The sequence below is a fragment of the Myxine glutinosa genome, chromosome 12 (assembly GCF_964187855.1).
Source record: "Myxine glutinosa chromosome 12, kmMyxGlut1.1, whole genome shotgun sequence".
NCBI classification, from domain to species: Eukaryota; Metazoa; Chordata; class Myxini; order Myxiniformes; family Myxinidae; genus Myxine; species Myxine glutinosa.
This window is the reverse complement of record NC_136272.1, coordinates 34,203,449-34,231,015: the sequence shown is the minus strand read 5'-3', so window position 1 is coordinate 34,231,015 and position 27,567 is coordinate 34,203,449. Positions and strand designations below refer to the sequence as shown.

The 27,567-nt window shown below is 44.7% G+C and overlaps 1 protein-coding gene across 2 annotated transcripts in view; it reads right to left on the bottom strand.

The window, feature by feature from the left end:
* Positions 1-2,680: 2,680 nt before the first annotated feature.
* Positions 2,681-27,567, bottom strand: part of LOC137437969 (ADP/ATP translocase 1) — a 41,167-nt gene continuing 16,280 nt past the window's right edge. For both annotated transcript variants that reach the window (XM_078766735.1, XM_068132771.2), the window contains exons 2-4: positions 10,442-10,928; positions 4,966-5,106; positions 2,681-3,122 (exon numbers count right to left, since the gene is read on the bottom strand). In XM_078766735.1, the coding sequence (XP_078622861.1) occupies positions 2,965-3,122; positions 4,966-5,106; positions 10,442-10,928 (786 nt within the window). In that variant the 3' untranslated portion in view covers positions 2,681-2,964. The remainder of the gene's footprint in view (positions 3,123-4,965; positions 5,107-10,441; positions 10,929-27,567) is intronic.

The window sequence follows — 27,567 nt, the reverse complement described above, 5'->3', positions numbered from 1 at the left end:
ATGAGATCAGGGCCGTCCCTGTTTAAATATCTCGAGCATTTGACACGGTCTGGCACTCTCAACCTCCGACATCTGAGAACACCTCCTCTCATGGCTTGCTGATCTCCTCCACTGTCAAAGTCACCATGTAGTTCTCCACAGGATGCTTTCATTTGCTGTACCTGTCGAGGCTGCAGTGCTCCATGGCAGTGACTTGGTCCCCGTCCTGTTTGCCTCTATCTGCGATCTTTCTAATTCTCTGGAAAATTATCCTTTTGCTAATGACTCAATAACCTTTGCCATGACATCCCTCGTCCTTCATATAGGGAGGCAATAGCCTCTTCCATCTCTGCATCCTTGCTAAAATTAGGATCTGGTCAAACACCCGGAATATTTTCTTCAACCCCGACAAATATCACCTCGTCTCTCCAAAAGAACCGTCTGGTGAACACTCACATCTACTTCCTTAACAAACCCTTTGGAGAAATTCAGTCACTCAAACTTTTGTGCCTCACCATTAACCATGATCTCTTGGGCAAACCATCTAAGTTGGCATCCATACCCAACCGCTGACTGGACATTCTCCATTGTGCCAAATCTGAACTTTTATCAACTTACAAGGCTTTCATCCATAGCTCAATGGAATACGGCTCTCTTTGGGCTGGCGCCCTACCTCACACACCTTACACATCTTGATGCTGTGGAAACTAAGGCCTTCAAAATCATTGAAATCTCCCATGTCTCCCGGGCCTGCTACTCTCACACTGCAGACTGGTCGGTGGCCTCTCTGTCGTCTACCACCTCCTTTCTGGGCTCACACCTTCTGCCCTTTCTGTGCTCTGCCTTCCAACCACCACTTCCACCCAAGGTTTCTGCAGGGCACACATGATCTGCCACTAACCCATTTGTAGTGGAACTCCCAGAATGCTCACCTCCACTCATTTGTTCCTATTCCCTCAGCTGTGGAACCAACTCTCTCTGTCTATGCAATCACATCCTTTCTCTCAAGTCTTCAAAAGATGACTGTTTAACACCTCCTTAGTTCTTCCCCCATCCATACTCATCTTTTATACCCTCATGAACCCACCCCATGCTACCCCTTCCATTCTCGGTTATTATGCCCCAACCCTCTCTCTCTGTCTCTGTCTCTCTCTCTCACCCTTTTTTTTTTGTTCTATACTTCTACTGTTGTTTCATCTCCTTGAAATTGATTTTCTTTGTTCTGTGTGTTCAGCTTGTATCCAACTTGTATCCAGCTTGTTCACTCCCTGTGCCCTGACTCTTCCTCCAAGTATCCCTCTACCCTGCTTTTGATGTGTTCCCCCCTCCCTCATTCCATTGTTTTCTCCACCACCAAAGGTGGATGGAGGTTATCTTTTCACCCCTGTTTGTCTGTCTGTGAACAGGATATCTCAAAACGTTGTGGCCGGATTTGGACAAAATTTGGCGGACACGTTTGGTGTCATTTTGATGAAGATAAGAGATCCGGATACTAGAATTTTAAAAGTGTTCTTCACCATTCAGTGATAGGGCTTAAACGATACATAACACAATATCTCAAAAAGGTGTGGACACATTCGGGCAAAACTTGGTGGACATTGTGTGTGTGTGTGTGTGTGTGTGACAAGGACGAATTGATTTGATTTTGGTGAAGATGTGGATCCGGATTCGGATTTGAGATTTTAAAAAAATTTTAAGTAAGTGATTTATCACCATTGAGAAATGGGTCCAAAAACGATATATAGCATGATATTTTAAAAAGTTGTGGATGAGGTACAACAAAACTAGGTGGATGAGCTGGGCAATTGACAAGAACAAGCCGTGGGATATTGAGAGCGTTTGATATTGGCCATTTATTCGAGAGCGCTTGATATTGCCGTGCTGGGCCATTTTGACCAGTTTTTGCATGTTGTAGGCCTAAGTAAAAAAGCAAATGCTTTTTCTGTCTCAGAGAATTTTATTTAAAGTCCCACAGACTTGAAAATACACTCACTTGTACAGAATTCAACCCTGAAACAAAAATATAAGTTCCATTGACCTATCATATACATATCGTAAAGAAATTGGGAAAACGGGCTGCTTTTCCCCTTTTCGAAGCAAGTGAGAATGCACATGTATGAGGCGTGATAAGGTTAGTGGGATAAAAAAATTGTAAACTGCTCAGCTTGGTGGAGCTATGCGCTCGACCAATTGCCATTCTAGTTCTTTCTGTTCTGTGTTCTAGCTTCAACTTTGTACACATACACACCCCAAAGCTGATTGAATGACCCCTACCTTAGTACCATCCTAATTCTCCTATTCAGTAGTCTCAGGTTGTGACCCCTGGTTCTGTCACTGTCATTTCTCCTGAAAACTTCTGCATTTATTTTGTCTATCCTCTTCCTCATAACATCTCTATGAGATCGGCTCATAAATCACTCACCAACAATAGGACAAAAACAGGTAGCAACACTCACGAGTGTCATGTGTTGGATTCAATATCAAAATATACAGATGTGAAACAATAACAATGTTTAAAGGGTAACAAAATTACATATCTGCAATAAGATCACAGAAGAGGTCGTCCAACCAACTGCTATGTCCATTCTCGAAGAATATTTGATATGTTTGGGTGGGGAGAGTGACCCACAGTGCGGAAGGAATTGCAATCCAATGAGCCAATAAAATAAAGCACAAGAATAAAATGACATCCAGGAATTGATGTGATAAGAACAGATCGTTTAATGTATGTATTGTACAGAGGCATAGGTCACAAGGCACCCGTTTTTGTTGGTCACAATGGCACAGATGAAGGTGATAGCAATGGCCGACACTCGTGAGTGAAAGTGACCCCGATACAGCTCAGCAATGTGAGCAGGCAGTTATTCTGGGCTGAAGGAAAGGGTTTGAATGGCAGTTTGTCAGGCTGCCAACATTCCCACTGGTTACTAGTAAATTATCCCAAACATTGATGCGGCTAGTGCGCCGCTGTCAAATTTGCAGAACTCAGACGAAGTTCTTTATCTCGTCGTAAAGGACGAGGACGAAGGCCCCACCAGCCCCACGCAACACGTTGGACCAAGCTCCCTTGAAGAATGCCCGCCATCCCTCCTGCCGACCAATCTTCTTCCAACAGTCGATGGTTCCCGTGTACAAAATCTCAGCTGCGCACAAAGCATCCGATTCCAACAATATAATACTTTATCATAAAACCTTTATTCGCTATCTGATAAATTATCATACTAATTGTCACCACGTCCTTCCTTGTATCTATAAAAGGTTATGCACGATTTTCAAATAAAAAAAAATCCACAAACTACTGAGGTTTATCATCCAAAAGAATGGAGCAAGTTTCACCACCATAGTTGTATCATGGTTTCGATGGAATTTGACTAACTGTGTGGGAATTTGAACTCCTCAAAGGTGATCCAGATGGTGAAACAAACAAAAGCCTGAGCTGTACTCTGCACACATTCAATGGAGATTGCAAAAGGTAGCAGGGTGGAAGGCCGAAATGAAGGGCAAAGATAGGCAAACAATGTTGCATTGCTCATACACCTCCTCCCAAATCCCGCCATGCCGCACCTGCTCGCTCCTTCACCACACATTACAAGGTCGTTAACATGCAACAACAAGCACACGAATGCATAAATCACACCTGCTTGCTCGCAAATTACACAACCAGCTTTGCCAAAACCGTCCAGGGGGTTAGGTAATGGGGTTGAAGGTTGTATGGGGTGCATATTGCTGCAATATAATTACATGAGCGAAGTCGTTCTTCATATCCGACCGCTCATGAGATTCGTTTTGCACCAGATCATACAGATTGCTATAACTCAGATCGAGTAGACTATCACTGATGGTGTACATACAGCTGAATGCTAATTTCATCCTTACTCTGGCTTCTGAATGGAAGCGTATTGCAAAGGGAATCAAAACACGTACAGATACATTCAAAGTACATGGCTCCCAAGCCAAATAAATAAATAACATCCTCCAGTGCGCGGCATTGCCAGGGTGCACGGCGATGCCGCCATGCAGCATAGAGACAGTATTGGGAGGGAGAGGTGTACAATAATTGATTAATTGCATAATTAAAATAAATAAATAATAATCGTAAAATAAAAAAATTCTTAATCAATTGGCGAATAGCATACGTAAACCATTAGTGTTTCATCTGACACTGTAGCTTTTTGAAAATTAATTAATTTGTCTAAAAAAAATTGATATTTAATTGATTAATTGGTTAATCATTAAATAACTGATGAATTGGTTAATCAATAAATAATTAATTGATTAATTGGTTAATCAATAAATCAAACATACACTTTATCGCCAAATCGCTTGGTCATTGTCGTGTCCAGCTTCCGAGCTCAAAAGGTGCCTGAGATATTGCCCAGATGAGAAAGAAAATAAATAAATACTTAAAAATCAATAATAGTTAATTTATTAATCGATTAATTAAAAGTAGAAAATACCGTTTTTGACAAAGCACGTGCTCAGTATTGTGCCCAGATTTCAGCTTCCTAGCTCAAAGGATGGCCGAGATATCGCCCGGCTAAACAAACAAACAAGCAAGAAAGAAAACAAACGGAGTGAAAACTGAGTACTCCCTTTCGGTGCACGTCATCGCTGCCGGGCCCCCTTCGGTGCCCGGCGATGACGTCATGCAGCACCTGTAGATGGAATTGGAAAGCAGCGGTGTACAATGATCACGTGCCAGATGTTATGTTTTGCAGACAGGCATAAGAGGTATTTTAATGCGACATGAGCAAACATGAATCTACCAAGTGAATCTTTGTTTGTGGGACTTTGATTTGTGACATATGACTAAGGGTAAGGACACACCTGACCAGGAAGGAAGAAATTTGATATATTTTCCAATATAATGTTCAACAGACTGCTCTTCCAAAATAATGGCAATTTATTTTATATATTCATGAATAAGAAACCTTTTGTGGTAGTTAAACACCACACTGTTAAGCTGTCTGTGGACAGACTCATCACCTTGTTTTCGGCCAGATTGCATCATCATCCGTCGACGCACTGTGTCAAATGGGTATGAGATGAGACCCGACACCGCTGTGACGCTCTGTGCAATCATCCAGCTCACCACAATTGGTGTACTCTTCGGATTGGGGAGCATTCCTGCCGACATAATCGCACACCATCACTGGCGCACACCTAACAGCAAAACGAGTTCATCGACACACACATTTACTGGTTACAAGTCTCTCAATCACAATCATATTTTAAAAGTATTCCAAAATTATTATTGTTTGATTTGATTTCTCACTCCAATTTGAATGAAATTAACGACTAAACATCAAAATGAATTTTTTCAATAATATTTTGATGCTGTTCGATTGTGACCATTTTTAAACAACACTTATGTTTATAATTATACAGCATAGAGGACAGAACATAAAGAGGCCACATCAAATGAAGAAACATTCAGTGCTTTAACTTTCACCAACAAACAATGAGGCAAATATTGTAAAACTTATACAAATGAACAATTACTAAATACAGTACCACAAAAAAAAAGTACCACTAAAGGTCATTAATGGTTAATACCCAATATATCCCACAACGGTCAGTACCCTAGGTCCCGTATGATTGATTACAGTGTAGTGGTAATCCGTATAATTGATTACAGTGTAGTGCAAATCCCTGTGATCGATCCAGGTGTATGGGGTGGTCTGTATGATCGATCCCAGTTGTTCTCTTCTTCCTTTATAAGGGGCGAGGTCCGATGGCACCAAGCTCCTGCCCTGCCATGACCACAATACTCCTCCACTCCCTTCTGTCCTCAGCCAACTCTCTCCTTTCTCCAACTACTCCCACCTTACTGATACCCCTCCTCACACAATTCTCCCATCTCAAACGTGGTCTACCTCTTTTCCTCGTACCTCGTTCCCTCAACCTATCTGCTCTCTTTGCCATTCCCTCTTCCCCCATCCACACCAAATGTCCAGCCCATCTCAGCCGGCATTTCATTAATCTCCCCGTCAACCTCATCTGCACACCAACCTCCTCCCTCAGTTCATCCATTCTCCTTCTATCCAACCTCTTCACTCCTGCAATCCTCCTAATCCAGTTGTTTTCACAAACCTGCAGCCTCTGTTGTTGTCTCTGTCAGTGCCACCGTCTCCAGACCGTAAAGGTAGGCCAGCGTTATGCACGACATCAGAATATTTTCTTTCAATCCTTGAAATCTTTCTGTCTGCTATTACACCCTCCACACTCCTCCACACATTCTTCATCAAAACAAATTGCTTGCAATAGATATTTGACGGACAATTATTTCAAAAATTTCTAACTTGTTTTCACTGGCAAAATACAATAATAACGTATATGACGTTCAGTTTACTCTGAACACCATACAATAATATTGTCGTGTGAATGCCATCCAGTTAATACCAGGGCTTGCGAATGACCAAACAGCTTTAATTGAGGCGACGACCAAACACGGATTTTGCTATCACAGCACGGGAGAAAGAATGAAGAAGAAGAGGCGGAAGCGCTTATCTGGAGAGGGAACAAACTCAAACGGGAATCCGGGTTTAGAAAGAAATGGAAAATAATACAAGGGTTTATTTTACAAGAGATAGCGGGACAGGAAAATACGCGCCGGTAATAAAATGTCCAAGATCGGGACATCCCCACACACCGATTTCGGATACGAGACGAGGGAAAGAATTACGAAAAGAAATGTCTCGTCGTGCAATGTTCTGTGGGTGCGGCCTTATTTGTCCGCAGTCTGCAGTGTAGTGTCCAATGCGGCCCCGCCCGGCCCCGAGCTCCGGCGTGAAGAAACCTCAGCCTCCTCGCTCGCACACCCCGCGGCCCCGAGCGACTCGCTTCGCGGCGAGCCACGAGGTCCCTCGCTCCAGTACCAACAGCACCGGATCCCGCTCCAAGCACCACGATAAAACCAACGTCACCCAGCACGAAGCACGAAGGTCCAGCATGCGAGAAAGAAGAGCCAACGAAGACCAGGCACAAATGAAACGAAGCACGATCTCCAATCCCAGCGAAGAAGAGAAGGGGCCCGCGCATGTCAGCGAGCCCTTTTCAAATCTGGCTTCTCACGTCAGCTCTGGTGCGCCGCCCAATCAGTGCCTCGTCTCTCGATCTCTCGAATCTTCTCAATGCGCTGGTGCTTTCTCATTGGCCAAGTGCTTCCTGCCCTCCATGTCACGCCACCCTCGTGGCCAACCACCAGTCCTTCCCTTCCTTCCAATCACAGGCAGTTCTCTGTTCCTCCTAGGGACCAATCAACAGTCCTCCTGGGCATGGCTCCCAGCCTTGCCATGAGGCTGTTTGCTCGGCCAGCTGGTGGTGTGGCTGGCTGCGGCCCCATCGGCGGTGCCCCGGCCTGGCTTCCTGCCTGTTTTCCAAAGTCATTGTGGTAAGGGAGGGGAATTATTTAATGTTGCACTAAAGACCTATCTAAGTGTCTATATGAGTGCGTTGCCATAAGGGACAAAGGAAGGATTACCAGGTCTGACACACAGGGGTCTCACCTTAATCCCTACAACTATTTAACACACGAACATCCTTGTATGTTCACAGGTATACACTTACCCTAACAAACCACTTAAAACAGAAATTACAGGTAGATTCCCTATCACGACAGTCGGATACCCACCTATACAGATCTATCTGGCTCTAGATATTGCTCTACCCAAATTCATAACAATATTGTATTTTGTGATTTTGCAACATTTAATCATTTGGCATCAGTGAAAGCGAGAAAGGCAAATAGAAAGTAATGCCACAAAATAAAATGTGATGACAAAAGCTCAAATGGTAAACTAGAAAGCATCTTAAAATGCAAGCGGACAAAGTAGAAACACCAAAGCGATTATAAAACAAGAACAATGCGACTGTGTCGCCAATATGCCTCCGCATAGTCCCACTATGGGTAGATGCCATCACTCTGCATATGTATGGGTAATGGATCACGTTTGTGAAGTTTCGTGTTGATCGGATAAGGTTCATTTTTCTATCCAAGATGGCTGCCAAACCACGTGACCTATGCAATCATCATTTTCAAACTATATGCAACAGTGCTGTTGGATGATATTTGTAAAATTTTGCATCAATAGGGTGAGCGATTTCAGAGATAATGATTAAATATTTTCCTTCAATCCAATATGGCTGCCAAACCATGTGACCTATGATGTCATAAACTAAATATTTCAATACAAATGGGTCATAGATCATGTGCATGCAATTTCAGATTTTTAGGATAAGGAATTCGATTAAAATATTTTTGGCTGGTATACCACTTCACCTATGATGTCATCATTATCATGCTTTTGTTCCCCATTGGGAGTACTTGATGTGCCAAGGTTCAAATTTTTCCATTCAGCGGTTTCCGAGAAATAATTTTTTAATTATTTGCTTTTAATCCAAGATGGCTGTCATACCATGTGACCTATGGCATCACATTTATCATAAAAACATTCTGCACTCCTACCCTGAAAGTTTCGTCTCAATCGGAGATATGGTTGCTGAGAAAAACGAGGTTTAGCCCGTACGGACGGACGGACGTACAACCCGAAAACATCATGCCTCCGGCGACTTTGTCGGCGGAGGCATAAAAACCAAATCCGGCCAAGCGATCTAATGTTGAACAGCGGGCCGACGGGCTAATAAGCGCTACTTGTTCTTGCTGTGATTTTGCCCTTTGACACTTTGGCCCAATTATTAACCGTTTGCATGCTGTTGGCCACGATCGTAGGCTCACGGGAACGTGCTGTTGGCATGTTTTGTTTTTTTCTTTTCTCTTTGCCATATCTCATCATAAAGGTTTGTTTGATAAATCAAACGAGAAAAGCTCGAATGGTAAAAACGACTTTGACCACACGCTGGCCCTGGCCAGGAAGAAAAACACACAAACACACACACACACACACACACACACACACACACACACACACACACACACACACACACACACACACACACACACACACACACACACACACACACAATGGTGGCATGGGGGAGGTGGCACACCTTCCTGCCTCCCCCTCATCGAGGACAGGTCGGACCATACACAACAACTTCGACAGGAGCGAAGACCGCGACAAGGGCAGCAGCTTCAATGGGAACGAGGACTGCACACGAGGTACCCGGTATCCCGCCGTTTGGACCCAGGATGAGACTGAAGAAGGATGAGAACGAGAAGGAAGAGATCGTGACTGAAATATGGTGGGACCACGTGCGGAGATGATGACCTGTGGCAGCGGGGCGCTGTGTCCGAGTAGGCAGGCGTGTCTCTGGGTGTGATTGGGCAAACCTGAAGGTCGCACGGGAGGTGATGCGGATTTACATCATTGCTATTTCAAGGACGGAGGAGGAAACGGAGCAAGGATAAGGAGACGGCTTGGTCCGTGAGTCGTGGTTTTTTTACTCGGGTTAATATGGATGCCTCAGGGCTCAGGACTCAGGAAGGCTCCATGTAGTCGTGGAGACACACGAGTATAGATGACAACCGGTGGCGGCGCATACACTCACACACATTAATCGTGATTACACACATATACACACTGATTATACATGACGTATTATACATATTTCACACACACATGCACACGCTAACATGCGCTAACGGAGGTGGTTACTTTGAGACCTGGTAGGTCTCTGGTCCATCTCCTGAAACCCACCCCCGTGTGCAGATAGCAGCCAACAACAGCAACTTACATGCATACACACATATACATTGTGTACACACACACATACACATATATACATTGTACACACACACACACACACACACACACACACACACACACACACACACACACACACACACACACACACACACACACATTCACGTGAAAAAGTAAGTACACCCCATGTAAAGTTTTGACTTTTTCAACATATTTCAACATACAGCTATTTGATCTTCATTTCAACAATATTGATCGATAAAGGTGATATTGTAGCGGCTACCGCTGGGTTTTCACAATCGCCTTGCACCTATCAAGGACGCGGAGCGATCACCATGCCGGGCTCGTCCAGGACGCCCGGGCAGGCTCGCCCTCAACTTGCCAGGCCGCAGCCAGGACGCTGGGCCACGCCCCCTCTCGCCTTTCCTGGGCAAACGCTCCGGGATAATATGTATATATATTGCTGCCCGATAAACGGGCTTTTCAGAGTGCCTGAGTGTTTGGTTTGATTAAAGCAACTCGGATGAATTCCAGCTTTTTGTCGCGTCCATTCTTCCGATCGACGTGGGAGCCCCAGCTCCTTCAATATAATATAACAAATATGAAACATTTACATTTTGTAGTCCATTGTATAATTTAAATAAACATAAATGCAAATTTCGCATTTGGAAAAAGTAAGTACACCATTGGCTTACTTTTTCACGTTACTGTACATGTGCATTTTTATCTAAAAAAAATTCCAGATGATCACATGACAAGGTCAATGGTAACTCCAATATGTGCATTTGCATTCTTACCTTTAGCTGTGTCATAAACACCAAAATAGGCAGCACGGTAGATGATTATTCCTTGCACAGAGACGTTGAAGCCCTGGTAGAGGCCACGAAAACCATCCGATCGGTAAATCTTGGTGAGGCAGTTACCGAGGCCCTGAAACTCGCGCTCGCTAAGCCCTTTTCCGACATCTGCTGCAAGCCGCGTTCGGGCAAAGTCTAGAGGGTACACAAAGCAGAGCGAGGTGGCACCGGCTGCTCCGCCCGATGCTAGATTTCCAGCAAAGTAGCGCCAGAACTGTTTGTTCTTGTCCACGCCGCCCAAGAAGACTTGCTTGTACTTATCCTTGAAAGCAAAGTTGAGTGCCTGTGTTGGAAAGTACCGGATCACATTGGCCAAATTTCCACGCCAGAAACTTATGAATCCCTGTTCCTTGGGGATGCGGACGATACAGTCGATGATTCCTTTGTACTGATTTTCTACTGCGATCTGCTTGCTGACATGTTGGACCTATAAGACAAAAGATACAAAAGTGTGAATGTCTTTTATTATGAGCAAAGACATATGTACGAAGACATAGTTGCACACTTTACATGTAGAACAGCACTCGGTAGAAAGACCATACCTCCACCAGGCTGAACAGTTTACGTTTTGTAGCTCATCGTTAGGCCAGATCTGGATCCGGACCTGAACCTAAATCCATTCGGCTTGTTCATGTCACCTAACCAACTCATCCACCTCGTTTTGTCATAATCTATCCATTTTGAGATATCATGCTATGCATCATTTTGGCCCCATTCCTCAATGATGAAGAATCACATAAATTTTTCAAAAAAACATCGTATCTGGATCAGGGTCAAACTCGAATCAATTCGTCCTCGTCACACACCGAACCTCTCCAACAAATTTTGTCCAAATCCATCCATAATTTTGGTATGTATCATTTTTGGCCCTATCTCTCAATAGCGACAAAACACTTCGAAATTCTCAGATATAAATCTTCACCAAACTCGGATCAATTCGTCCTCGTCAGATACCCAACCTGTCAACCAAGTTTCGTCCAAATCCATCCATCATTTTGAGATATCCCGCTATATGTCGTTTTTAGCCCGAACTCTCAATAGTGAAGAAACACTTTTAAATTCCCAGATCCAAATCTTCACCAAAATCGAATCAATTTGTCCTTGTCGCACACCCAATCCGCCCACCAAGTTTCGGCATAATCCGTCCACAACTTTTTGAGACACCGTGCCATATGTTCTATTTTGGCCTTAATCTCTCAATGGTGAAGAATCACTTCAAAAAATCTAGTATCCGAATCCTGATCTTCACCATAATGGAATCAATTCATCCTCGTCACATTCCCATCCTCTCCACCCAAGTTCATCCGAATCCTTCCATAACTTTTTGAGATCTCCTGCTCACAGCCAAAATAACAGGCAGGGGTGAAACATGACCTTCGTCCACGTTTGGTGGCAGAGGCAATCATAAAAAACACACATCATTCTACAACGCCATACCTCCCCGCACACAAATAAACTCATTTCTGGGGAACAAGTGTAATTCTGATTTTTGTTTGCAATGGTGCTAACACAGGTAATCTGCCAATTCCTTTATGTGTCACATTCATCAATTTGCCAAACTCCCATCAGAAAAACACCTTCATTGCAATATTCCTTTTATCTCCCGGTTCAACAGCAATATCATCTGATCCTCTCATCCGATGGACCATAAATCTAAGCACACGTGTGCTGCGACCCAGCACGTTAACATCCATAAACTCTTTTGGCACTTCAGCCGGCTGCATACAAATCGGGAGGATGAAACTGCTCAACTAGATCACTCCGGTCCGCATCCAAACACAACACCTGCCAATACTCTTGATGAAGAGATGAAATGATCATGACGAGTTGTGCACACTAAGGCTACAATTTATCCTGGACAGGGCACCACTCCACTCTCTGCTTAACAACCATGGAAATATAACCCGCAACAGTGCGGGCAATGCAAGAAGGCTGTGCCTACTCGACCACATCCAAAACTAGGTTCGAAAAAAAAAGAACATTTTTCCAAATTTTGACAACCTATCTCATACACATCCAAATATGGAATGTCTTGTTTTAAAATTGATCTGAAATCAATTCACACAAGACATTCCATATCAGTGGCAAGTTTTTCAAGGCTCGTCTTGAATGGTGTGCGATTTCTCTCGCACACCTTATACTCGCCTTGCATTCGATTGTGGCGAGTAATTTGTCACTCATCTTTTTGTTAATAGAGATAATACTCGTGGAAGAGCAAGTACACTGATCAGATCGGGACGTGACAAGACAAAAGGAACAGTCGAGAGAGGGGGGTACCAATAGTAGAGTTGAAGGACAAGATAGAGGGAGACTTGGACAAATAATGGGTGCAGAGAGGTATGGGGGGGGGGGGGGGGGCAGGAAAGGATGCATGGGGTGGATGGATATAGAAGGAAACTCTTAGGAGGGGGAAACTAAAAATTTGGAAAGAGGAGGGATTGGAGTGAGGTGGCTAACGAAGATAGAAAAGATCATGGTTTTGGATTGGGAGTGATCTGTAATGGAGGTGAACAGCTGTCTTGAAGACCTGGAGGGAAGAATGTGATTGAAGAGAATGTGGAAGTTGGTTCTGCAGGTGGGAATAAAGAGGAATGCCTCCATCAATTTATTTGTTTTTTATTAGTCCCCTACCGGTGTACACCGGAGGGGACTATAGGTTTGCACTCCGTCCCTCCGTCCGTCAGTCCGTCAGTCCGTCCGTCCGTCAGTCCGTCACGCAAAGAACAGTTTTCCGGACTTTTTTTTCTAAACTATTAATGCTAATGATTTCAAACTTGGCACATGGTTTCCTTATGATAAGTTACAGATCGAGTTCGAACTTCACGACGTTTCGATCATTTTTGACAAAGTTATGGCAATTTGAACTTTGGGAATTCTGATAATTCTGATGATCCTCAACTCAGTGCCATTTTAAGTTTTAATTTCCTTTAAAAAAGATTTTCTCTGCAATAATTGGACCGATTGAGATCAAATTTTCACCATGGGGGGACTCGGTCTGCAGAATATTTTAATGGTAATTATGACGTCACAAGTCACGTGGTTCGGCCGCCATATTGTTTTTTGTGAAAACACGAAAACCCCTTTTTCTCTGCAACGGCTGAACAGATCGAGGCCAAACTTTGCAGGCAGAATCGCATACCCATGACGAACAAAAAAGTCAGCGAGCATGACGTCATGCATCACATGGTTTCAGAGTTATGACGTTTTTAAGCATGAACCTTTAAAACCGGGCCCCTCCCTCATTTTTGATCCAATCGAGGGGAAACTTCACAGATCTGTTCAGCATGTCAGTCTACTAAAATGGCCTTTTGGAATTTGCGATGGGCACGTGGTTTGGCAGATATCGTTAATTAAACGAAAAAAAAAAAATGGATGTCTCTTGAATCGCTAGTACCTCAGACCGCGAGTTGGTAATTATATAATTCACACAGTGCAATACATGCAGGCTGCTCCACGTAGCGACCTTGCGGGCTTATCAACAAGGCAAGGCGTTACACACGTGTCTCAGCATACCTCAGATCAAGTTTGAAAACCAGCATCAACCGTGCATAAATTTGCATATTCGATCATTTTTGACAAAGTTATGGCACTTTGAACTTTGGTAGGGGACATGTATTGCAGCACAATAGTCAGAATGCTTGTTTATTTATGGTATTTACTACTATTATTACCCACGCCAGAGGAGAGGGTATTGCATTTGAGTCCGTTTGTTTGTCTGTCTGTCTGTTTCTCCGCATAGAATAAATATGATTTTCTATGCAACTGTTGGTCCGATTGACAGGAAATTTTCACCATAGGTGCAACTCCACCTGTAGAATTTTTTAATGATAATTATGACGTCATAGCTCACGTGGTACGGGCACCATCTTGGAAAAACCGAAAACCTTTGCACCTCTATATCTCCGAAAGCACTGAATAGAAAAAATTGATCCATGGCTCATTGTAAAGAACTCTCCATGGGGAATAAAATATGTTAATGATGATGTCATAGGTGCCTCCATTATGACGTCATAATTCGACAAGTACAAAACTTCATCCGATCAAGATGAAATTTATTGAGCATAATCTGGGAAAAAATTAGTTTAGGAAAAAAATAATGATGACGTCATCGGTCACGTGGTTCGGCCGCCATATTTATTTTAACACAAAAGCCTTAAAAACCACTGAAAATACATCCTGCGGAGGGTTAATCTCTGATTGCTCTTTTTCTTGTTATTTATGTTGTTATTTGTTATTTTGTTAAAATTTCTAAAAAAAACAATTCCACTTTTACATAATGGGGTATTATGTGTAGAGCAGTGACAAAAAAAATCTCGATTTAATCCATTTTAATTCAGGCTATAACAACTAAATGTGAAAAAAGTCGAGAGGTGTGAATGTGTGTGTGTGTGTTTATATACACACACACATACAGTATAATATATAAGAAAGCAGGCGTGTCTGTCTGACCGTCCATTCCTGAGCTACTCCCTCAGTTTTGGGGATAGCCCCGTCAAACTTTCTGTGAAACCTTTTGGGGTCCCAACGGGTGTCCCAAGGTCAGTGGGCGGTTTCATAAATTCCTCAGTACAATTGTGATTTGAGTTTCCCTCCGTACGAAAGTGCTCCCTATCCAGAGTAAACATAATCATAGGTTCAGCATTCACAGTTTCGCCATTTAGTGCAAGTGGAAATATTTTCTGGTTTGATAATTTCTCAATTTAATTGCGATTTGGAAATTCCTCCAGAATGACGCCGCTTTTATCCATCATAAGTTGGGTGGGAGGATGCATAAATTTCTCAATACTGGTTAAGATTTTGAGTTTCCATCTGTACGAAGTGTTATGTATCTGCCCTTGCTTGCTGGCAGATTCGACTGTATTGGTTATCACGTTAGAATGGCATTTGTCTTTGTTTACCTCACGGGTGTTTGTAACATTGTATTTTGTTATATTAATTGTGTAGCATTAATTTGTGATTGGAACAAAGCTGTTTGGAATGAAAATATGGAGATATTTAGTTTAAAGAAGAATGAGGAAATGATGTGAAGGTTTCTACTCGAGACATGCGTGGTTTCGACATTTGCAGTTTCGTTATTGACTGCGTATAGAAACAACACACGAGCTGTCCATGCCTGATGTGTGGAATTTATTGGTTCATGGTTTGGCATTCGTCGTTTCCGCATTGTCTGGTTGCATTTGGGTTCCTACTCATCAACACGGGTGTGGAGCACAAATCTGAAAAAAAAAACTTTTGAGAAATTTTATGAAAACCCCTCCCCCCACTTTAGAACACGTGCATGGACCCCAAAAGGTGCACATAAAATTTGGTGGGATGGTCCCAAAACTAGGCATAGTAATGTGTAAAATCAATATACCTTTTAATGATGATGATGAAGCCGTTACCAATGACGATATTGGTGGCTGGGGACGGGGGAATGGCTCTTATGTGCCATGATGAAGGAAATGGGTTATTCCAGAAAAATAGCAAAAAGTCTCAAATGAACGGGGTGTGATGTCAAGACGGAAAAGTCTATACATTGATACAGATAATGCCAAAATGCCGAATGTTTCCACATGCGGCAAATGGCGTAGTTGAATAAACGTCGCAGCCTTCCATTCCGATCGGCGACAAAGCTTGCTCTCTTCCACGGCCATTTTTTTTTTGTATACAATATCGAGGCTCGCGTAAGAGCTAACATTAATCACAAAAAACATAAATGGACACATAAAACATATAATAAAGGGAGTGGGAGGAATGATGGGGAGAGAGAGGGAAGCACACAAGTACAACAGTAGAGAACATAGACATCGTGAGATCTGTGGGAGGGAGGCGGCTTGGGGGGAGGGGGCAGGGGAAGAGGAGGGGTGGGATGGGAGAGGCATAAAACACATGGACACTGCTAGGACTTCCAGGAGAGAAGTCGGTATTTCAAAAAAGTGGATCTGGGGTGAATTAACGATGGAAGAAAAGATCAAGGTTTTGGATGGGGGAAGATAAGAGATGGTGGTGAACAGCTACTTTAAATACGTGGAGGGGGGAGTGTGATTGAAGAGAGTGAGGGAGTTTGTTCCAGAGGCAGGAGAAAAGAGCAATGAAAGAGTGAAGGTGAGCAGAAAGTCTTGATTTTGGCAGTTTCACCAGAAGAGGGCTGCTGGCAGATCTTGTGCGACCTGTAGGAATATTTGAGGGACAGAGGACAGACAGAGCTGGGGAAATAGACCAGAGAGGAGTCGGTAGAAGACAGAAAGACCACCAACCTGCCTGCGGTGAGTGAGTGAAAGGCCCTCAGTCAGCTTCATTGCGGGAGATTCCAATGATTCTGAAAGCTTTGGTTTCAACAGCGTGAAGCCTAGCTAGGTGTGAGACAGGAGCACCAGCCCAGAGGGGAGAGCAATATTCCATTGAGCTGTGGATGAAAGCCTTGTATGTAGTGAGGAGCTCAGGTGTACCAAGGAAGGACTTCGCACGACGGAGGATGCCCAGTCGGCGACTGGCTTTGGAGATCAGCTTGGAAATGTGTTTTTTCCAGGAAAGATCATGGGAGATTGACAGAACTTCTTGGAGAGGATTGTTGAGAAAGTAGATGGGAGGGTTGTCTAGACGGTCTTTTCAGAGACATAGTGAGAGTGTGAGATTTGTCAGGATGGAGAGACATGTTTCACTTGTTTGACCAGTCTGTGATTTTGTCCAGGTCTGCAGAGAGTGAGGAGGCTGCTGCCTGCTGATCTGAGGGATGAGGTATGGAGTGGCAGAGAGTGGTGTCATCAGCAAAGAGATAGAGAGGATTTTTCAGAGAGTCAGAGAGATCATTGATGAAGAATATAAAAAGCACAGGGCCCAGAACACTGCCTTGAGCACCTCAGCCTGAACAGGAAGGGGAGATTAGAGAAATCCATTCAGGGCCACACGTTGACTGCGACCGGTGAGGAAGTCTGCAAGCCATGTGTGGAGGTTTCCATGGATACCATAAGAGGAGAGTTTGGTGAGCAGGGCAGGGTGCCAGAACGTATCGAAGTCACGTGATTATCAAGGGAGACGGCTCTGATTTCCTGTTTGGCATTGAGGACCTCCATCCATAGTTGAGACAGCAGAAGCAGCATGTCTAGAGTAGAATGATCTGATCTGAATCCAAATTGATGATCAGGCTGATCCAGGCTAATTGGGAGCAGGCTGATGGGTCTGTAGTTGCAAGGATCCGTTTTTGCACCTTTCTTATGTAAAGCGATAATGTTGGCTTATTTCCAAGCTGATGGCAGATGACCTTGAGCAAAAGAGAGGGTGAAGAGAACAGAGAGAGGGCGCGAAAGAGCGACAGAGAAGGATTTTAGGACCCGAGGGCTGATGCCGTCTGGTCCAGTTGCAGAATCAGAGTTGATGACTGACAGAAACTTCTCCACCTTCTCAGGAGCGAAGGACACAGAGTCCAGGAGCAGTAGGGTACGACTGGGTAAGGTGGGTACAGAGAGAGCCGGGTTTGGGACACAAGATTTTGAGGCAAATACAGAGTTGAGGCATTCAGCTTTGTCACGTGTGGAGTCAGCTGTGTAGGCGTTTGAGGTAAGGGAGGGGATGGAGGGGAAACAAACACCAGAAACAGATCTGACCAGACACCACCAGGATTTGGAGGGGTGAGAGGTTTGAGAGTTCAGTCTTGAGGGTAGAGAGATTGTGCTTCCTGGCTCTTCTGAGGGTAAACATAATTTATTTAATTCTATTCCATAATTTCCTCATTCTCGTTTAAACTCAATCTCTCTATATTTTCATTCCAAACTCAGCATAATTCCAATCACAAATTAATACTGTCATGCGATTGCCCCTTGGTTAAGACCAGCGGATCGCGGATGGACTCGAGCTTTAATGGAGGCGCTTATCCCAATTGATGGCGGACCAATACACGAGCCAGGATATTGGGGAAAATGCCGCGGCTTACCTTTTTGGCCCCAACAATGTCTTCTCCCTGCAAATTATTAACTTCACACGAACACGGAATTATGTACAACAATAAATATTTATTAACGGAACCGAGAACAAAGAAACACGATGGAAGAATCTAAATCCTAAATTGGGACGTCCCTGCACAGACTTCAGATACGAGACAAGTGGAAGGATAATAAAATAAATGTCTCGCCTTGTTGTGGATGCGAGCTTATCTCAGTCTGGCAGTGTCAGGGATCGTCTGGCTCGAGCGCGTCGTCCGATGCAGCTCTGGTCGGCGGGCGGTAGGCATCGTTCCACCCCCGTTCGCGCTCCACCAAGCCCACGGACGCCGCTACACGGCAAGCCTCGCCCGTATGCTCGTCGTTCGCATGCAAACGCAGGGGAAGAGAATCGTTGGCGCTGGTCCCTCCACCAAAGTTCAAAGGCAAGAACAGGTCAAAAGTCCAAAGGCAAGAACAGGTCCAGCACGAAGGGACCGTCACGAGAAGGCAAAAGGCAAAGGGAAGAGCTGGGCATGAAGGAACCAGGAACGAGAAGGGCAAAATGTCGGCTTGCCAGTGGTTTTATCGATCGTCTTCTGATGTCACTCTCAATCTCCCCCCAATCAGTGCGTCGTTTCTTGGTTGTCTTTCGTGCCTTCTGACATCACCGGTGCTTGTCCTTCAATCAGCGACCTGCTTCTAGGTAGTGGTTTTGCGCCTTCCGCACTGATTGGCCGTGGTCTCATTGGCTGGTGTCCAATCAGTATGTTGCTCCTTTACCTTCCTTACCCCCAATCATGGGGAAGCTCTTTGTCCCTTCCCCGACCAATCACACGTCCTCCTGGGCGTGGCTCCCAGCCTGCCTGGCACGATCTTCGTCGCCATGGTAGCAAACTGCGTGGCCGCTACCTGTTGGTCTTTCCGGTCAGTTCTTATTGTCAGTCATTGTAAGGGGGGGGGGGGGGGGAATTGAATTACTGTGTGCACTAAGGGCTTATCTAATGTCTATAAGAGTGCGTTGCCATAAGGGACAAAGGGTAGATCACAGGTTTCACATACAATGGAGTCTTATCCTTACCCCCTAGAACTATTTATCATCGGATCATCCTCGTATGATCACAGGTATACACTTAATCTGACATTCGGTCTAGACAGGTTCGCTACTTATTTACATCGAGGTGGTTCTAGCTACCCACGACAACCGGAGCATGATACCTATACAGATCTACCTAAATCTATATATGCCCTACCCACCGACAGAACAATACTATAGCATTAATATAACAAAATATAAAGTTACAAACACTCGTGAGGTAAACAAACAGACGCCGTTTTCATGCGATAGCGAATACAGACAAATCTATCGGCGAGAAAGGGCGGATACGAAAGACTTCGTGCGGATGGAAAATTTGGGTGGAAACTCAAAATCACAATTTTATTGAGATATTATCAAACCAGCAAATGTTTCTGCCGGACCCGTGATTGTGTTTTTTTTCTGGATCGGGAGCAGTTTTGTGCAGATGGAAACTCAAAATCATAATTGTATTGAGGAATATATGAAACCTCCCACCTAACCTTGGGACACCCGGAGTGACCCCAAAACGTTCCACAGAATGTTTGACGGGCTTGCTCCAAAACTGAGGAGTAGTTCGGTGATGGACAGACACTTCTTTATATCTATATATGTACATATCTATATATATATATATATATATATATATATATATATATATATATATATATATATATATATACACATACATATATATATATATATATATATATATATATATATATATATATATATATATATATATATATATATATATATATATATATATATATATACATACATATATATATATATATATATATATATATGTACATATATATATATATATATATATATATATATATGTACATATATATATATATATATATATATATACATATACTGTATATATATATATATATATATATATATATATATATATATATACATATATATATATATATATATACATATATATATATATATATATAGTATATACATATATACATATATATATATATAGTATATACATATATATATATATATAGTATATACATATATATATATATATATAGTATATACATATATATATATATATATATAGTATATACATATACATATATATATAGTATATACATATATATATATATACATATATATATATATATATATTTATATATATATACATATATATACATATATATATATATATATATATATATATATTTATATATATATACATATATATACATATATATATATATATATATTTATATATATATATACATATATATATATATATATATATTTATATATATATACACATATATATACATATATATATATATATATATATATATATATATATATATATATATATATATATATATATATATATACATATATATATTTATATATATATATACATATATATATATATTTATATATATATACATATATATATATATTTATATATATATACATATATATATATATATATATATATATATATATATATATATATATATATATATATATATATATTGTTACTGATCGCGGTTTAGGATGTTGTTTGCCGAGCAAAGGCTCCGCGGACCGAACAGTTGTTCCCCGACTCACCCAATTCACCCAGAACTTTGGCCGTATCGCACCGCAGCTGCCCAATCTGGAAAAGACTAAAACGACGAATGCAAAGAGGAAAAGGAATAAGACGAGAAGACGGACAGAAGAGTAATGGGATTTATTATTTACACAAGCAAAAAGAAAGCAGTCACGTTTATTTACAACACATAAGACGCAGGTGACACAGTGCAAATACTAGCTTACCTACAGTCTTAATTAACCCCGGGACAGAACAAACAAAAGACAGACTCACACGGGGAATGATGACAGGAGTTGGCTGGAAGGAGAGGATGGCTTGGAGCTGTATTGTGCAGCACGATTGGCGCGTTTAGCAGCCGCCGTTCCTTCGCGGCCCTGCTCAAAACCGCCGTCCAGGCCCCAAGCGGCTGTTGGGGGTTGTTGCTGCTGTGGCCGCCGCTGCTCTTCCAGGATTACAACAGGCTTTGTGCTTTCTGGGATGTCCTCTCCTTGGATGTTCTCTTGGTCCAATCACTCCTCACCACCGACCACTCAACGCAACCAACGCAACCACTGACCACCACAACGCAACCACTGACGACCAAAACCACACAACTCCGCTCCGCTTCTTGGACCCTCTCTCTTCTCCACTCCTGGGGGAGCGTCGCGCTGTGTGTTATATAGGCCCGCCCCTCAACCTTTTCGAACCTCCCCAATCGCTCTTCCTCCGCCCTCTCTAACCAAACCCCTGGCTCATGGTTGGTTGAGTGGGGCTGGCTCACTCCTCCCCTCTATGACGAGGTGGAGACACGCCTTTCTTCTCCGACCCTGCCTCGTGGTCAATGGCGGTTATTGGAGGGGAGGTAATTGCCAAACGACGAAAAGGGGAATGGAGGTTTTGGGAATGGGAATGAAGGGAATCTATCTCTTTCACTGGTGCAATGGAGTACTTCAATTAATGGGAGACACAGCCTTACCCTAAAACACAGAATAAGATATAACTATCGAACAGGGGTATTATTGGCTGACGTGTATGCTTGTGGACTAATTATGGGATGCCCTTTCACCTTTACACAGCTCCGGAGGCAGGGGGCGCAAGGGGGCGCAGAATAAACAATAATAATAATTCACACAATCAAAAAAATATACAGTCCTCATATCCGCAACACTGCACCCTCCTCCTCTTAGGCACGTCCCGGGCCTACAACTTTTTATTTAGTGTGACACGTAGGTGTAGTTCCCTCTACTTTTAACCTGACCCTGAGTGCGACAGTTTTAAAACATAAATAAATGTGTCCCGCTGCTCCATTGCACCCTGCCTAACAGACTTACGCCCACAGTTAACCGAATTGCGGAATTGTCTTCAAACTATACACTGACGGTGGGGAGCATTATTTACAATGACGCTATTTTTATTTACAAAACTAACCCAGGACCTGTGATTGTTCTTTCTGGGGGGGGGGGGGAGACAGTCTGCTCTGCATCAATGCACCATGAAAGCACCCAAAAACGCACCAATACACACCCAAGCACCAATCGGTGCAGTCACCATTGTTCAAGAATAAAAAATAAATCAACAACCCCTAACCCTGCAGGTGATCTCTTGCTCTTCGGCTCCCTCTGCTGGTTATTATTATTTGTTCTTCCAGATGTTGTCTTTCTTTCATTTTCTTACTGGCGGCCTATTTGCAATAAAGTGTGCCCAACGTGTCCATTTTATTTTCTTTATTTATGGCCCACAGGGCCGACTACGTGTGGTTCACCTGTGGGGCATCGGTGCCCTGTGGCCAAGGCCCGCCAGCAAGATTTCGGGCCCTCATGGCCGGTTCCAGCAGAGGGGCCATGCCCCAACCCATGGGGTCCATAAGTGGTGCTCGGCCACAGACATGTGGTCCATAATGTGGTGCATCGATGCAGACAGCTGGTTCTGAGAGTTCCGGGCGCACAATGGCCGACTCACGCACGCTCCCCTCGGCGCCCCATGGCGCACAGGTCATGTGGGAGACAAAAGGGGGACAAGAGAAATGAGCGAGGGGTAAGGTCACAAGGGTACACGTCAATAAGGCAATGCAAGGCGAAATGCGTACGGAGAGCGAAATGAGAAAGCTCGTCCCTACCGTACGTCACCCCCCCTGTCACCTACACTACCCTTGCCCTTACCCCATATGTACAAAAATCTACACATTACCAATCCGTCGCTACCGTCACGTCTTCCCCTTATTTCCCTTATACCAAATTCGTCTTCACTCCCCCACTATCCAAAAATTGCCATCACCCAATTCGTCATCAATCCTCATAAGGAGGGAGAGATGGAATTACGCACAATGTCACACCCACGTCATGATACGTCTCACAATCCAAAACATTTGCATTAATGAAAAATAATAAAACATGGCATGGTGTGGAGTTACCTCATCTCAGGTGAGTGGATGCAGATGGTGCGAGGAGATCCTTCATCCTAACTATCCTCTAAATGATTTTAACACACTTTACACTACCCGGGGTCTTTCCCTGCCAATCCATTGGCCACTTACACTATGGGTTCTAACAACCAATTCCCATTGACCAAACTGTGGTGCTTCTCAATTTGGGGTCTCACTCCCCCGATTCCTCTCCCGGTGCCCTCGCACAATTTCTGGGCTGCGACGTGTAGCTCTCCCAGCAGGTCTACTCACCTGCACACCTCCACCACTGCAGTTGCCACCCGAGCTTACCTAGCTCCTCACCCTAACCTAACTAACTGGGGAAAGCCCCTCCTGGCTCTGTCACCCCACTCGGTGCCCTCTGGCACTGGGCTACCCGGGTCCGTCCTCCGGATCCTCGGGCCCCATCCACAACAACTACTACCGGCTCCCAGAGCCCACCTGCGGCCTCACCTGGCCGACATCCTCACAGTGGTGGAGTGCCCAAACCAACTACACACACTAACAGGCTACACGCCCAGCCATTTCCACAACACTAATGCACCCATCCAATCACCATTCTTCCACCCACACCACAGATGCCAATATCCAACCACAATTTACCTATACCCTCTACCTAACACTTACACTACCCGCCCCGGGTATTCGTGATGGGGGTCCATCTTTCCCCCATTCACACCTTCGCACCATTCACTCCACTCCATTGTTTCCACCATACTCACTCCACGACCATCCACCCCAACACCTCCATTTATTCCACACTACCATTTATTCCATACACCTGTTCCTCATACCTGTTGTTGCACACCTGTGCAATCACCTGGTGCCACCTGCACCCTCCTCCTTTTCCTGGACCAGTTGGTCAACACGATACACATCACTATCACTCCTACTCATACACTGCTCCACACACCTGTCCAGTTGCACACCTGTGCAATCACACCTGTTTAATCGCACCTGTTCAATCTCACCTGTTCAATCCTCAAACACACGGCATCATCTCATCTAACTACTCCCCTCTGAAACTTGCACTTCCCAGTCGTCCCTTTAAACTATTGCGCTCCCTCGTCATTATAATCCACACTAATCTACCTGCGTCCCCACTACAGGTATCCTTGTCACTAACTAACCTTAACGTCACCTAATGTCATCTTCGCTAGATCCCTACACACAATATCCTAACCCACCCGGGCTAGTTTTCACTGCCATATACCCCATAAGCTAGTGCTCCTTCCCCCCCCCTTCTGTGGGGGGATGGTGGACTGCCCATCCCACCACATCGGGGAGGTCCCACTATCAATTTGGCACACCAAATTTCAGCCAATCAAAAATTTTGCCAATCATCTGCCAATCACCGTACCATCATCAAATTTTGCTTTCTTTTTTTTTTCTTCTAATTTTGGGCCCAAAACACTAACCTCATCACCCGTCTACTTATTAGATCCTCTCGGTGCGCCAATTCACGTCTACAGCCCGGCTTCGTACAGCCGAGCAATGAACGCGGGTTCTTTGGTGCCGGCGGCTGGATGCGTCCGGCACTCGGTGCAGGGACGGGGGCTTACCCGTGCCGAGATTCCACGCACCACCTCGGCCCGGAGCCATCCAATTGCCCGATCTCGACCTGCCGGAACGTCTCAATAGAAAGTGGTCGCCATGACGACCCTTCCTATCGGGCTGCCCGTTCTGCCTAGTGGAGCCCGGACGCGGCCGTTCCAAGCGAGGCCCAGCGTGGATCACGTACGGCGGTCCTTTCGAACCCGCCGTGGCTCGGATCCCCGCTGGTTCTCGCGGCACGCGAAGCCCGGCACGCACCGAGGGCCCGATTCGGCTAAAAGTCGCTCTAACCGCTAACCCGGTTACCGTCGATGCCTCACCTGCATGGTTACACGCATACGCTACCCCTTTCTTGCTCATACCTCCAGCTGTTCCCATGCTCCTCGTACCTTTCCTTACACACCTCGGTACACTCATTCCGCTCACCGACTTGGTCACACACCTGACCACCGAACACCTTGGCACACATTCGTCGCTCGCACACCTCACCAACACACCTCTTCGCGCCCCTTCCTCGGTCACCTCCTCTGTGACCATCACAGGTGTGCTTTCACTCGCACACCCAACCACGTGCCTCACGACCAACTCAAGTGTGCATTCCCACACACGCTCTACCATTCCAGGTGTGCATCCTTCCATTCCAGGTGTACATCCTCGCTCACCTGTCACAACCAACTCACGCTCCGTGTCACTCTCACTACTTTCACCTCTATTCTTGACAGCGCACTCACCCTTACTCTCGACAGCGCACTCTTTCCTCATGCACCTGTCCGTTACACACCTTTCTCGCGCACACTCTTGCGCACACTCTCCCGTTACACCCTCTGTAACACTCACCACAGGCGTGCATTCCCCCTTACTCTTGACAGCGCACTCTTTCCCCATGCACCTGTCCGTTACACACCTTTCTCGCGCATCCTCTTGCGCACACTCTTTCGTTACTTCCTCCGTAACACTTACCACACCGCGCTTCCATGTACCCCCTCGCACACGCGCTTCGACCAACTCACTCTTGATGGCACACTCTCCCGTTACATCCTCTGTAACCCTCCTCACTACGCGCTTCCATGTGCTCCCTCGCACACGCGCTACGACCGACTCACTCTCGACAGCACACTCACTCCTTGGCGTGCACTTTTTCCTTACACACCCCATGGTCGGACATTCTCGCACACCTCGTTTTTCGCACACCAGACCTGTCGCACACTTCACCAACGGCCTCTCACGAACACCCGGGTCCACAACAACCCCCAAGCCGACTGAAGCTTTCCTCACATCATATACATTTCTGATTATATCGCCACTCACCTTGGCACCTCGTCTCCACTCCTCTTTTGCCACCTGCAAACTCTTTATTTGGTTAGTGAGCAGCACATCATGAGTTGAGCACCGACCTTGTACATATTCCATTACTTCCTCCTTTATCTCCCTCTTAGTTTCTGTCCGTCCCTTCTTAATTTCACTCACCTCTTCTTCCACTTCCTCTAATTTTTGCTTCACCTCTCTTATTTCCCGGTGCGTCTCCTCAAGTTCGTCCTCTAAGGCTACCGTGACCGTCTCTATGTGCATCCTCACCTCTCGGTCCTTCGTCTCCATTATCTCTGTCACCTCGTCCACCCTCATTGTCAGTCCCTCACGTACCATCTGACATTGCCTCTGTGTCGCTATTAATTCGTTTTTAATTTCTTTTTGTGTCGCCTTTAACCCTCCGAGTACTGCAGTGTTCCTTTGAACCTGCTCCACTAACTCCGTTTGTCCCTCCGTCAGCTGTTCCACCTCCTCTGTCAGACCCTCTATGCCCCCCTGTAACCTAGCCGTATTATTCCTCACCTCTTTCTCCATACGCTTCTCACCTCGCTTTACCTCCTCGCGTAGCCCCGAAACGTCCTCACCTACACCTCGTCGTATCCCCTCTTTCATCTCCTCCATCTCTTTTGTAGATGCCACCCTCATCTGTCCCAATTCATCCCTCTGAGCATCCAGTTTACTTTCTAACCCGATTTGCACCTCTTCTATCTGGTTCCCCATTCGTTTGATTTCCCTGGCAGATTGTTCCCCTATTTCCCGCAATTTGTCCTCCATCCTATTTTCTAACCCCATTAACCCATTTTTCACCTCCTCTATCTGATTCTCCTGGGCAGCCATTCTATTTTCCACCCCCATTAACCCATTCTTTACCTCTTTTATCCCGTTGTCTAACCCCTCACCGGTACCCCTCGCTTCGTCCCTCATTACCCCCATTTGCTCACCCTGAGCATCCATCCGGTTCCCCATTACCCCCATTTGGCCCTCCAATCGCTCACCCTGAGCATCCATCCGGTTCCCCATTACCCCCATTTGGCCCTCCAATCGCTCACTCTGAGCATCCATAAGGGCCTTCATTTGGATCATAAAAAGATTCCAATCCACCAGTGGCGCTGCTACGGTCGCGGGCGCGGCAAAATTTGGTGCCGCTACACCCACGTGCGCGAGGACGCCATTTTGTGCACCTGATACACCCTCAACCGCCTCCTCATTGCTCCCCTCCATTTGATCCTGGGTTACTCCTAACCCCTC